Source organism: Beta vulgaris, chromosome 5 (genome assembly GCF_026745355.1).
Source record: "Beta vulgaris subsp. vulgaris cultivar EL10 chromosome 5, EL10.2, whole genome shotgun sequence".
Classification (NCBI taxonomy): Eukaryota; Viridiplantae; Streptophyta; class Magnoliopsida; order Caryophyllales; family Amaranthaceae; genus Beta; species Beta vulgaris.
The window spans coordinates 2923213-2934861 of NC_079206.1; the positions used below are offsets into that span (position 1 = coordinate 2923213).

General features: G+C 35.4%; 1 protein-coding gene across 3 annotated transcripts; it reads left to right on the top strand.

Annotated features, from left to right (window-relative positions):
* Positions 1–1932: 1932 nt before the first annotated feature.
* LOC104892207 (ABC transporter C family member 10) lies at positions 1933–9451 on the top strand. Of its 3 annotated transcripts, none has more exons than XM_019249419.3 (11): positions 1942–4213; positions 4441–4761; positions 4843–4929; positions 5297–5884; positions 5960–6124; positions 6507–6801; positions 6907–7121; positions 7547–7852; positions 8191–8236; positions 8330–8569; positions 8923–9451. In XM_019249419.3, the coding sequence occupies exons 1-11, from the start codon at positions 2138–2140 to the stop codon at positions 9045–9047; spliced, it is 4464 nt and encodes a 1487-aa protein (XP_019104964.1). In that variant the 5' UTR covers positions 1942–2137; the 3' UTR covers positions 9048–9451. The 3 variants fall into 3 exon arrangements, with proteins under 3 accessions (XP_010676364.1, XP_019104964.1, XP_010676360.1); XM_010678058.4 differs by having other exon boundaries at positions 1944–4213; positions 8191–8254; XM_010678062.4 differs by lacking the exons at positions 8191–8236; positions 8923–9451 and having other exon boundaries at positions 1933–4213; positions 8330–8487.
* Positions 9452–11649: the final 2198 nt, after the last annotated feature.

An 11649-nucleotide genomic window follows, 5' to 3' on the forward strand; every position in this document is an offset into this window, starting at 1 on the left:
ATTCTCATTACCACCATTTATGACCAACTACCAAACGGGCCATGAAGGTAAGTTTTCTCGAGCTTCAACAGATGACAGTGTGGAAGCAGCTAACATTCTGGTTGTATTTGCGTAGAAGTGTTTATTATTAACACCTTACGCTTCGATTGTATTTGATGATTTATATTTTAGGAAAAACATACTCATTAAATCTTGTTAGATTGGTTTCAATGCATCTTTTTTCGATATTAACTTTCTATAATTTTTAGTTATAGATATTTACCGATCACAAATTGGGATCTATCAAGCACTCACAAAATTGTTCTACTATAGTTTTTAAATAATATACACTATTTAGTACTTCATTTCAGAGCTTTTGGATTTGATGCTCATAGACACAGTAGTGAGTAGTGACTATCTGCCAGCCTGACAGGTAGACATATGAATGTTTCTGCTAAAGGTTAGAAAAAGTGAAAAACACATGTTATTGGAAGATGTGGTGTGCGAAATTCAGTAAAATGTGGATCAATTGTCATGGAATTACTTTAAAAAAGCATCTTTACCAATGATGATTAAGGACAAATGTGAATATATGTCTTAAACGCTATCGTTTTTATATCACTATTTGATATTGATAGTCTATTTTGCACAAAGAAAATAGTACACACAATCATATCAGATACTGTATTAGTTTTCATTACATAATCTGATAATCATAGAAAATTTGACTTATTTCGAACTGATATAAACAATATGAGAGATTACTTTTCGTTAAAACTATGCCATATTCTTTACATTTTCAATCGATATAATGTGACAAGTAACTAGTTGTTGGACCTGGGAATGTATATTTGGAGTTAGTATTCTTTCACAAGTACAAGTCATAGTTTAATGGTAAAATCACCGAAGATTCTTGCGGTCAATGGTATGACTTTCTATCTCCCACATGGAAGAATAAAGTTAAAATCTTAGTAGAAGTAAAATTTCAATATTATTGGACCTCTGGGTGAGTAAAAGGCTATGTGTACAAGACCTCTTATGCAAAAAAATTGATTTATTTATAAAAGGAATGTCATGTGGAGACAAAGTGGTACTATATCAACGATGGGGTGTTATTTTTTTGGGGCCCCCTTTTGGGAACCTCTTGATAAGGAAAAAATTTTCTCTAGATTGTCGTCGCACAAGATCACTTACACAAAAGCTCGACAAATTCTAACCCTTTCTCAAACAATATTAAATTTTTTGTTTTCATCAAAATTTAAACCTTAATCTATCATATAAAAATCAACTATCTTGATGCTCATAATATCAGAGCCTTAGGGGTGGAAAATAAATCATGTGAATTGGGGGTGGATAGTTGCTTTCACACATTCAAATGGTATTAAAGCTACATCATAAATGATGAAAAAGTTTCCACCCTAAATCTAGTAAAGAGTCAAACATTTGGCACCAATACACAAATTACAATTATTTTATTTAGGCTATGTTTAGTTCACCTGAAATTTTCTGATCTGAACTTATCTGATCTGAACTTATTTTTTCTGATCTGATATGATTACAAGATCTTATCTTTTAGATTTCTCTCAATATATAAGAAAAAATATAGTCATGTGGGGTCTTGTTTGATTCGTCTCAATGAGTACTTTATTAATATTCAATTATTATAATTTTACTAATATGTAATGAAAGATATAATGATTTTTAAATATAAGCATGATCTGAACTGATCTGATCTGAACTTATTTTTTCTAATCTGATCTGATTAGATCTGAAATAAGCAAAAATAAAGTGAACTTAACATAGCCTTAGTGGCCATCTGTGATCTGTCAATTAATAACACTACTTCTTTAACTTATTGTCTAACTACTCTAGAACATATGTTTCTTTTTCATAGAAAAGAAATTACCTTACATTTCAAAAAATTAAAAAAAAAAGATCCTTTTTTTTCCCTGACAAAGTAAAAAAAACAGAAAGAAAACACCAAATCAGCATTTTTTTTTTCCCATGTTATTGTCATACCAAAAAATGTGAACAAGTGTACTAGGATTTCACATATCCACACTTTCAGCATCCTATTCTAATTCCTCACCCTGTTTTTTAGAAGCTTAAACCATTTTCATGGCAAAGATAACCACATAAATCTTGTTATTATTCTCAAATGTTTCTCATTTTACTTCCAACACAAAAATTTAGTGATATGGGAAATAATTTCTGGGTCATATTTTGTGGGAATTCATCCTACCCATATGAAGAAATTGGTGCAATTTTCTCAGCAATAATAAATTCAAATTCATGTATGAATCACATCTTAGTAATCTTCATAGATATACTGCTCATTTTTACATCTTTACTTATCATTATATCCACTTCTAAAAGTCCCAGAATCAACTATATTGTTTCTGCACTCAGATTTTGTTCTGCTGTTGCTTATACTGCTCTGAGTTTAGCATACTTGGTTTTGGGAATATGGGTTTTTGAGGATAAAATAAGGAGTGAAAATACTGTTTTACCCTTGCATGGTTGGCTGATTATGCTCTTTCAAGGGTTTACATGGCTGTTTTTGGGTCTGATTCTAAGCTTCAAAAGGTCATTTACTCCTCACTTTACTATGATGAAGTCATGTGCCATTGTTTCTAGCTTATATGCTGGATTTATGTTTATTATATCTGTATATGAACTGATTGTTTTCAGGAGAATGAAATCTGTTAAGGTTATATTTGATGTTCTGTTGCTTCCTGGAGCAGTTTTGCTTCTTTTGTGTGTTTTCAGAGAAAATATAGATGAACTAGAATCAGAATCAAAATTTTCTTTCCACGAGTCTTATATACCTTTGCATGATAATGAAGATGTTCATATCACTGATGAAAATGAAAACATAACCCCATTTTCGAAAGCCGGGTTTTTTAGTAGAATGTCATTTTGGTGGCTGAATCAATTGATGAAGAAGGGTAAGGAGAAGATTCTTGAAGATGAAGATATCCCAAAGTTAAGATCTTCTGATCAGGCAGAAATATGTTACCAGGATTTTATGGAGAAATTTAGTGTAAGGAAAGAGAGAGGATTAAATTCCTTTGTTCCTACCTTATTTTATTGGCAATGGAAAGAAATCATGACTTCTGGGGCCTTTGCATTGGTTAAGGTACTCACACTCTCAACTGGGCCTCTTTTTCTTAAAGCATTCATTGACATAGCTGAAGGGAAAAAAGCCTTCAACTTCAAGTATGAAAGTTATGCAATGACTTTTCTGCTCTTCCTTACAAAAAGCTTAGAATCATTGTCAGAGAGGCAATGGTGCTTTAGGACTAGATTGATCGGACTTAAGATAAGATCGATGTTATCTGCAGCTGTTTATGCGAAGCAATTCAGACTCTCAAATGATGCTAAAACTAGTCACACACCCGGTGAGATAATCAACTATGTCACAGTTGATGCTTACAGAATAGGTGAATTTCCTTTCTGGTTCCATCAAATATGGGCTGTGGTTCTTCAAATGTGCATTGCTTTAGTGATTATTTACTATTGTGTTGGCATCGCAACAATTGCAGCATTAGTGATAGTTGGGATAGCAGTACTTGGAAACTCTCCGCTAGGAAAATTGCAGCATAAATATCAAACAAAGCTCATGTTAGAACAGGATAAAAGACTAGGAGCCATAACTGAAGCTTTGATGACTATGAAGGTGCTAAAAGTATATGCTTGGGAAAATCATTTTAAAAAAGTCAATGAACATATGAGAGAAATAGAATTCAGGTGGCTATCCGCTGTGATTTTGCAGAAAGGGTATTATATGATTCTTTTTTGGTCATTTCCAATATTGATGTCTATTACTACCTTTGGAGCATGCTGTTTCTTTGGCATTCCTTTGGATGCTGGTAATGTTTTTACATTTCTAGCTACTTTGAGAATAGTTCAGGAGCCTGTGAGATTGATCCCGGATGTCGCTGGAGCATATATACAAGCACGTGTATCATTAGATAGAATAGTAAGGTTCCTTAATGCAAACGAGATGCAGAATCAACATATCCAGGAAAAGAAGGAAGGGAAGGAACTAGAGAAGTGTATAGATATCAGAAGCACGGCGATCTCATGGGATTACTCTCTCAAACCGACCCTGATTAATGTGAATTTACTTATTAAACCCGGAGAGAACGTAGCCATTTGTGGTGCGGTTGGAGCTGGTAAATCCACACTTTTGGCAGCCATTCTGGGAGAAGTTCCGAACATCAATGGCAATGTAAGGCTCTAATATCTTCACCTGAAAAAAGTGTGTGAATTTCTTAATATGTGGTCTGCTGTGATGCGATCTAAGTTTTTCTGGTAAACTGGATGTTCTCCGTGATTTTTAACTGAAAAGGGTGGAAATCAGGATTAACTAATTAACCTTCCATCCATATATGCTGTAAGCTACTGCATTCTCAGCTAAGTGTGAATTTGGGTACTGATATGCTTCTGGTATTTCAGGTGCAGGTTTACGGAAAGCTTGCGTATGTCTCTCAGACGTCATGGATTCAAACTGGAACTATCCAAGATAATATTCTGTTTGGTTCTTCCATGGATCATGAGAAGTATCAGGACACACTTGAAAGGTGCTCATTGGTAAAAGATATTGACATGCTTCCATTTGGTGATCACACTGTCATTGGGGAAAGAGGAGTCAACCTCAGTGGTGGACAGAAGCAGCGAGTTCAGCTAGCACGCGCCTTATATCAGGATGCTGATCTATACCTCTTGGATGACCCATTTAGTGCTGTTGATGCTCACACCGCAACTAGTCTATTCAATGTGATCTACACTCTCGTTCCTTTTTTATAATTCAAGTGAAAATTCATATTCCTTAAATAACTGCATGAACTATTTTTGCAGCAATATGTGATGGAAGCTCTGACAGGAAAGACTGTCCTGCTAGTCACTCATCAAGTTGACTTCCTCCCTACCTTTGATTGTGTCTTGGTCAGTTTCAATAATACTGATTATCCTGCTACCTTTACTTCCTTTCTGCAATGCTGAAAGGAGACATGGGAATAACCAACATAGGGAAACATAAATGATTATTTCATGTTTTTCAATCTTAATTAGAGTATGCTCTAAAGTTAAGACTGTCGGACCCAGTCAGACCACTAATGTTTTTATGTATTATGCTTGACTCTTAAGTGAGTTTGTACGACTTTTTTAAAAATGATGTAGACTAAATTCATTTATTTTCAAATTTAGTTATATGGTTAATTGTGAACTAATAGTGGTTTGATTGGGTTAAACATTCTCATACAAGAATGTGTCTAACTAATGATCTTACATATATGTTTCACTTTGTTCACAGTTGATGGTCGAAGGTCAGATTATAAAGTCGGGAACTTATGACCAGTTGATGACATCAAGCCTTGAATTTCAGAATCTTGTCAATGCTCATACCACTGCGATTCAGTCTGGAAAATGCAAAGAGAAAATATCTTCACTAAATAAATGTCCCGCCAAAAGTGACAAAACAGAGTTTTTCAACAAGGAGAAAGAACATTTATTTTTAGGTGATCAATTGATTCAGAAAGAAGAAAGAGAAATAGGAGACAGTGGTTTTAAGCCTTATATCCAATACTTAAGTCATGGACGAGGTTTCTTATACTCATCCTTGGCAGTCTCAGCCCATATCTTATTCCTACTCGGGCAATCTATACAAAGTTATTGGCTAGCTACTAATGTTCAGTTTTCTGGTGTTAGTGAACTGAGGTTGGTCACAGTGTACTCAGTTATAGGATGCAGCGTGGCGCTCTTCTTGTTCTTAAGATCGTTTTCTATAGTATCCCTTAGCCTTAGTGCCTCACGATCAATATTTTCTACATTACTGAACTCCCTCTTTCGTGCACCTATGTCCTTCTTTGATGCCACTCCTCTGGGAAGGATACTCAGTCGGGTAAAAGATTATCTCTAAGTAGAAAGTGAGCTTTACTTGCCCATTGTCAATGACTAATAACATATTTTCTTATAGGTGTCTTCAGATCTAAGTATCATGGACCTTGATGTAGCCATGATGATAAGCATGGCCCTCGCTTCTACACTAACTGCCTTCTTCAGCTTTGGGATCCTGGCTATCGTGACATGGCAAGTCTTGCTGGTCATTGTGCCTATGGTTTATCTGACTATAGTCTTACAGGTGCAACCTAATCTTACACTCCAAGTTTGAAATTGTTTGCCAGTCTAGTCTTATTTCTTAAACTTCAAGTAGTATGACAGAATAATGAATATGGTTTATGGCATGCATGTTCTTCACAAGATACTAAGGCTCAGTTCTCCTTCCCTTATTTTCACTTATTTCAGGAAATATATGTACTGATAAGTTAAGTTCAAGGCTAATAAGTTCAGACAAGTTAAGTTCAAGACCTTAAAGTTCATGTAAATATAAGTAAGTTAAGTTCAAGGCCAATAAGGGCTATCCAAATTCAATTTACAACTACAATAAGTTCGGAGAAGTTCAAATAAGTAATAATCAGGTGAAGAGACACACCCTAAGACTTCTATATTTTCCATATATACAGCAATACTATTTTGTATCAGCAAAGGAGTTGATGCGAATTAATGGAACTACAAAGTCCACAGTGGCAAGCAATCTTGCTGAGGCAATTTCAGGAGCCACCACCATTCGAGCTTTTGGCAAGGAAGACCAGTACTTCTCAAAGGCAGTGGCGCTTATAGACAAGAGTGCCAGCCCATTTTTTCATAGTTTTTCTTCAAATGAATGGTTGATCCAACGCTTAGAGATGCTATGTGCAGTTATCCTCTCATGCTCGGCCCTTGCCCTGACTTTGCTTCCATTCAGTGAAGCCAACTCTGGTCAGTTTCCACCTCCCGAAACCCACACACAATGACTGATTGGTTCGATTGTCTATCTTTTGATTTACTTTTTAATTTCTTCTCTAATGATGCTCTGGGTAGCAGGATTTGTTGGGATGGCACTTTCCTATGGCCTCTCCTTGAATATCTATCTTGTCAGTTCTGTCCAAAACCAGTGCATGCTAGCCAACATGATAGTTTCAGCCGAAAGGCTGGAGCAGTACATGCACATTCCTGAAGAAGCCTGTGAAATTATCCAAGAAAACAGACCTCCACCTAATTGGCCGGATGCAGGGAGAATCGAGATCAATGATTTAAAGGTAAACTTAGGGTGCGTTCGCTTCACCTGTAAGATGAACTTCAGGTGTAATAAGTTCAGATTAGTTTTAACACCTTATAAATGAACTTCAATAAGATCAGGTGAAGCAAACGCACCCATAAACTACACTTATTTTCAGCCTCGTTATGAGAAATTCCTAATTTTCAACTCTGATATGATATATGCAAATAGTGCATATTACAACAGCATTTTGGATAATTAAGGAGAAAGTTGGAGGGTGAAGTTTTTTATGAACTTCCCAAAATACCTCCCAGTTCATCCCAAATACCTGTCAATTTACTCGAAATTACCTGAAATGCTAGTATGATATGCAACTATTTGTATATCAGACTTATAAATTAGGAAGAGCTCATGAGGCTACTGTCAGAACATTGTGTCAAGAAAATAAACGGTGACTGTCAACAGGTCAAATATAGACCAAATGGTCCATTGGTTCTTCAAGGGATCAGTTGCATCTTTGAAGGTGGAAGCAAGATTGGCATTGTGGGGAGGACCGGAAGTGGGAAAACAACCCTTATTAGCACTTTATTCCGCTTGGTGGAGCCTTCAGAAGGAAAAATCATCATAGATGGCATAGACATTTGCAGTATTGGGCTACATGATCTTAGGTCACACCTTAGCATCATACCTCAAGAACCCACGCTTTTTAGTGGTTCAGTTCGTCATAATCTAGACCCCTTGTCACAGCATACAGATCAGGAGATCTGGCAGGTGATGCACAATCTGAAACATCTTTTCACATTCTTCTCGCGTCCCCTGAAAGATTGCCCATTTGCTTCATGTTTATTGTCTCCTTGACATATATTTGACTATTACTATCTTCAGTTACTGAATGTTATAACAAATTGAAAAATTGACACTGAAACGAATCTAACAAGATCCAACATAATGTTTTGTCTTTACATATAAGTGAAAAAAATATGACTAAATTTGATAAGCTTTGACTATAACAGATGGGCATTCTTCAAGAGATGGAATATTACCAATAGTACTCCTTATGCTTGCTTTTATCTGACTTAAAAGTGATTGTTTTAAACATGTTGTTCAAGGTTCTGCGGAAAAGCGAGCTCCGAGATGTTGTTAATGAGAAAGAAGGTGGCCTAGACTCCTTAGGTATTGCAAAAGATGGAAAACAAGGATAAACCATTTTTCAATATCAACTAATAAATAAGGTAATTTGGTTTGCAGTTTTACAAGATGGCTTAAATTGGAGCATGGGACAGCGACAATTATTTTGTTTAGGACGAGCATTACTGAAGAAGAGGAAGATACTAGTTTTAGATGAAGCTACAGCATCCATTGATAACACCACAGATGCAATCCTCCAGAAAACCATAAGAACAGAATTTGCAGACTGTACAGTTGTAACAGTGGCACACAGGATACCAACTGTCATGGATTGCACAAGAGTTCTGGCTGTTAGTGACGGTAAGTTTCTTCGAATTCCATTTCTAGTTAAGAGTTATGTGACTTAGACACAAATACTCGTGTCAAACATAGCTATAGTATATCTAAGTGTTTGATTCGGCTATTGTACAAAAAAAGTGTCATCTTTTCTCGGAGTATCGAGGATTTAACACGGTACTTAATGCAAAACTAAAGTCCAAGTAACATAGGATATGAGAACTATCAAGGATCAACTCTGTAATCCTACTATAATGATTAATTTCTCCATCCGCTCTAAGTTGCCAAGTTAATTGTTCAAACTGCACTAGTAGAACAACAGTAATTTATGGACAGAAGAGCAATTTAGAACTAATTAAATGTGATTTTATTCACAGGGAAAGTGGCAGAGTTTGATGAGCCAGCGAATCTCATGAAGAAGGAATCATTGTTTGGGAAACTGGTTAAGGAGTATTGGTCATATGATGAAAATTCAAATGTGTATAATGATCAGCTCTTATGAAACCCATACAGCACAAGTAAACTACTTCCTCCGTTTCATAATACTCGCTATTCCTCCGTTTCATAATACTCGCTATACACTTTCCATTGTGGGAAGTTTCACATTACTTGCTACACTTTCTTTTTGGGTAATAAACTCTCTTTATCTTTCTCCTCTCACATGGATCCCTTTTCTTTTTACTCTCTACCTCTTTCTTCTCCAAAAATTGTCTAAGAGTCCGTGAATTGAGAAGCGTAGCGACTAGCGAGTAATACAAAACGGAGGAAGTAGTTACACAGTAGTCAGTAGGTGTACAAAAAATTTCCTATAAAAGCAATTTAATGAAATAAAGAGAGAAACAATAAGCCTCAAGACAACATTTCTCTCAAGATTAGCAAGAAAGGGTTTAATGAGGTACTATCATATATCTCTATATTTGTTACAATTAGACCACAAATGATACTTCCCCACAAATTTCTTTCATTTTTTCCTTCTAAATTTTACACATTTTGAAAGAGGTTGCCCAAGGACAATTCTTGATACTTATTGGCTGTTAGGGGTAATCAATCATGGGAACTACATCATGTGTCGTCTATAGTACTATTGACTGAACAACTTGATATTTCAATTCACTTTCTATAGGCCTTCAACTTCTCCACGGAAAGTTAATCTTGCCATGAAAGATGAAATTCTAAGGTCTTACTCCCTCTGTTTACAAAACGATGTTCTGTTTTGATTTTTGACTATTCACAGACTCTACTTTGGCCATATTTTTTCTACATAATAGAAAATTCAATATTAGCGTATAAGATGTATAAATTGTCTCGACACATATTTTCAAAAAAAAATAATTTTTTAATTTTTTTTGATGATTGATAATAAGAGATAATAATAATCAGAGTTTTACATTCACAATCGTGCAAGTTAAAATGAAGCATCTACTTAAAAGCATAGGAAGTACTAGTGTGATGCAAAGAAATTCCTCTCAATTGATAATAGTTCCTTTTTGAAAAAAAAATCGTTTTGTTATTTGTAGAGAGGCACAAAAGAGTTTCGATCGCAAAGTTTGAGCACACCTCCTAATACTTTAATCAACTAAACTAAACTAGTTAATATCTACTTTTTGAAGAAAATTGGGGATCCTCACACGTGGTACAACATGTGTCAATGTGTGGAAAATAATCCATTTCAAGTGTCATCCAAGAACCTGAAGGTAGTCATCAGGTGAGCCTTGAAATAGGTCCTAACATGGACTGCTATAAGGTATGTCAAATTGGCAATAAAATGGCATGAGTTGGATTGCCAAGACTTGGCCTAGTTATTACTTCCCCGTTTCAAATTAATTGTGACATTTTTAAAATCACAAACTTTTAGGTAATTTTTGGAGAGGAGAGAGATAGAGAAATAAAGTAAGAGGGTCCCATGTCCATGTAATAGGAGAGAGATAGAGATAAAATAATATCCAAAATGAAAGTGTCACAACTAAATTGAAGTTCTCTAAAATAGAAAGTATCACAACTAAATTGAAACGGAGAAAGTAGTTATTTTGACTTGTTCGAGCCTATCCTAGTCTGATCAGCTCATGCTCCGTTGAGCTTGAGGTTGGGCTAACCCAGTCCACTGGCGACCTTTAAAGAACCCGTTTGTTTATCTATAATATAAAAACACAAGCGGACTCGAACCCCCGACTTTCGCCACCGGGTAAAACCATTGAACTGCTTTTGGACAAGAGATGAACACGATAAGTAGCAAAAGTAACTTAGAATCTGATTTTGAGCTCAAAGGACAAATTCACAAGGTTCTTGAGATTTTCTGCAAACCGGCAAGGTTTCACATGTTATTAAATTTCGGTAGGGTTTCACAAACATGTTAATAAATTCTGCATCAAACCTTGTCTATAAGACTCACACATATTTCATAAGTTGATAAAACCAATTAATATTGGCTCGAACTGCATAGGACACTTCTCTTGTATTATACCAATGAACTCAAATTCAATGCAAAAAAAAAAAAAAAAAAAAAATATATAAGATCAAATGCTCATTCTTGCGCTAAGTATAATCTAATGCTGATAGCATCATGTATTCTACTGAGGTATATGCCGATAAAATTCTTAGGAAGTAGAAGTATATGGAGTTGTTTGGTTGGCAAAATCATAGGAATTTGCACTTCCTACGAAGTTCTACTTCCTCCAGAATGGAGGAAGTTACTTACCTAGGTCCCCTAGGTAAGTAGAGCTTCCCATAGGAAGTCTACTTCCATTATCAAACAAACACAATTTTACACTTCCTAGGATTTTCAAATACATGGAAAAAATAACTTAAATGATATAATGGGATGAACAATATCAACCAAACTTGCTTAATTACTCTTTGTATAGTGTGTGACATTCAATTGCTTCTATTACATTCATTTTCCTCCAACCTCCTCACTGTCACTTTGTGGCTTACTCGCGAGTTCCTACCAAGTCAAAGGCCGAAAATTTGACTTTTTTGCCGAAAATAGTGTTTTTAGTACCTTTTAACAAAACTTAAATTTAGGTTGTATATCCCCACAAAAAATTTTACTGAGGTATATGTCGTATATCCTCACAAAATGTTCTATTATCCTGGTATATCCCCGC

Coding starts and splice junctions, on each gene's coding strand:
- LOC104892207 (XM_010678058.4), top strand. CDS start 2,138: ATGTTTCTCATTTTACTTCCAACACAAAAATTTAGTGATATGGGAAAT. Junction 4,762..4,842: donor CCGCAACTAGTCTATTCAAT/GTGATCTACACT, acceptor CTATTTTTGCAG/CAATATGTGATGGAAGCTCT. Junction 7,122..7,546: donor TCGAGATCAATGATTTAAAG/GTAAACTTAGGG, acceptor GACTGTCAACAG/GTCAAATATAGACCAAATGG.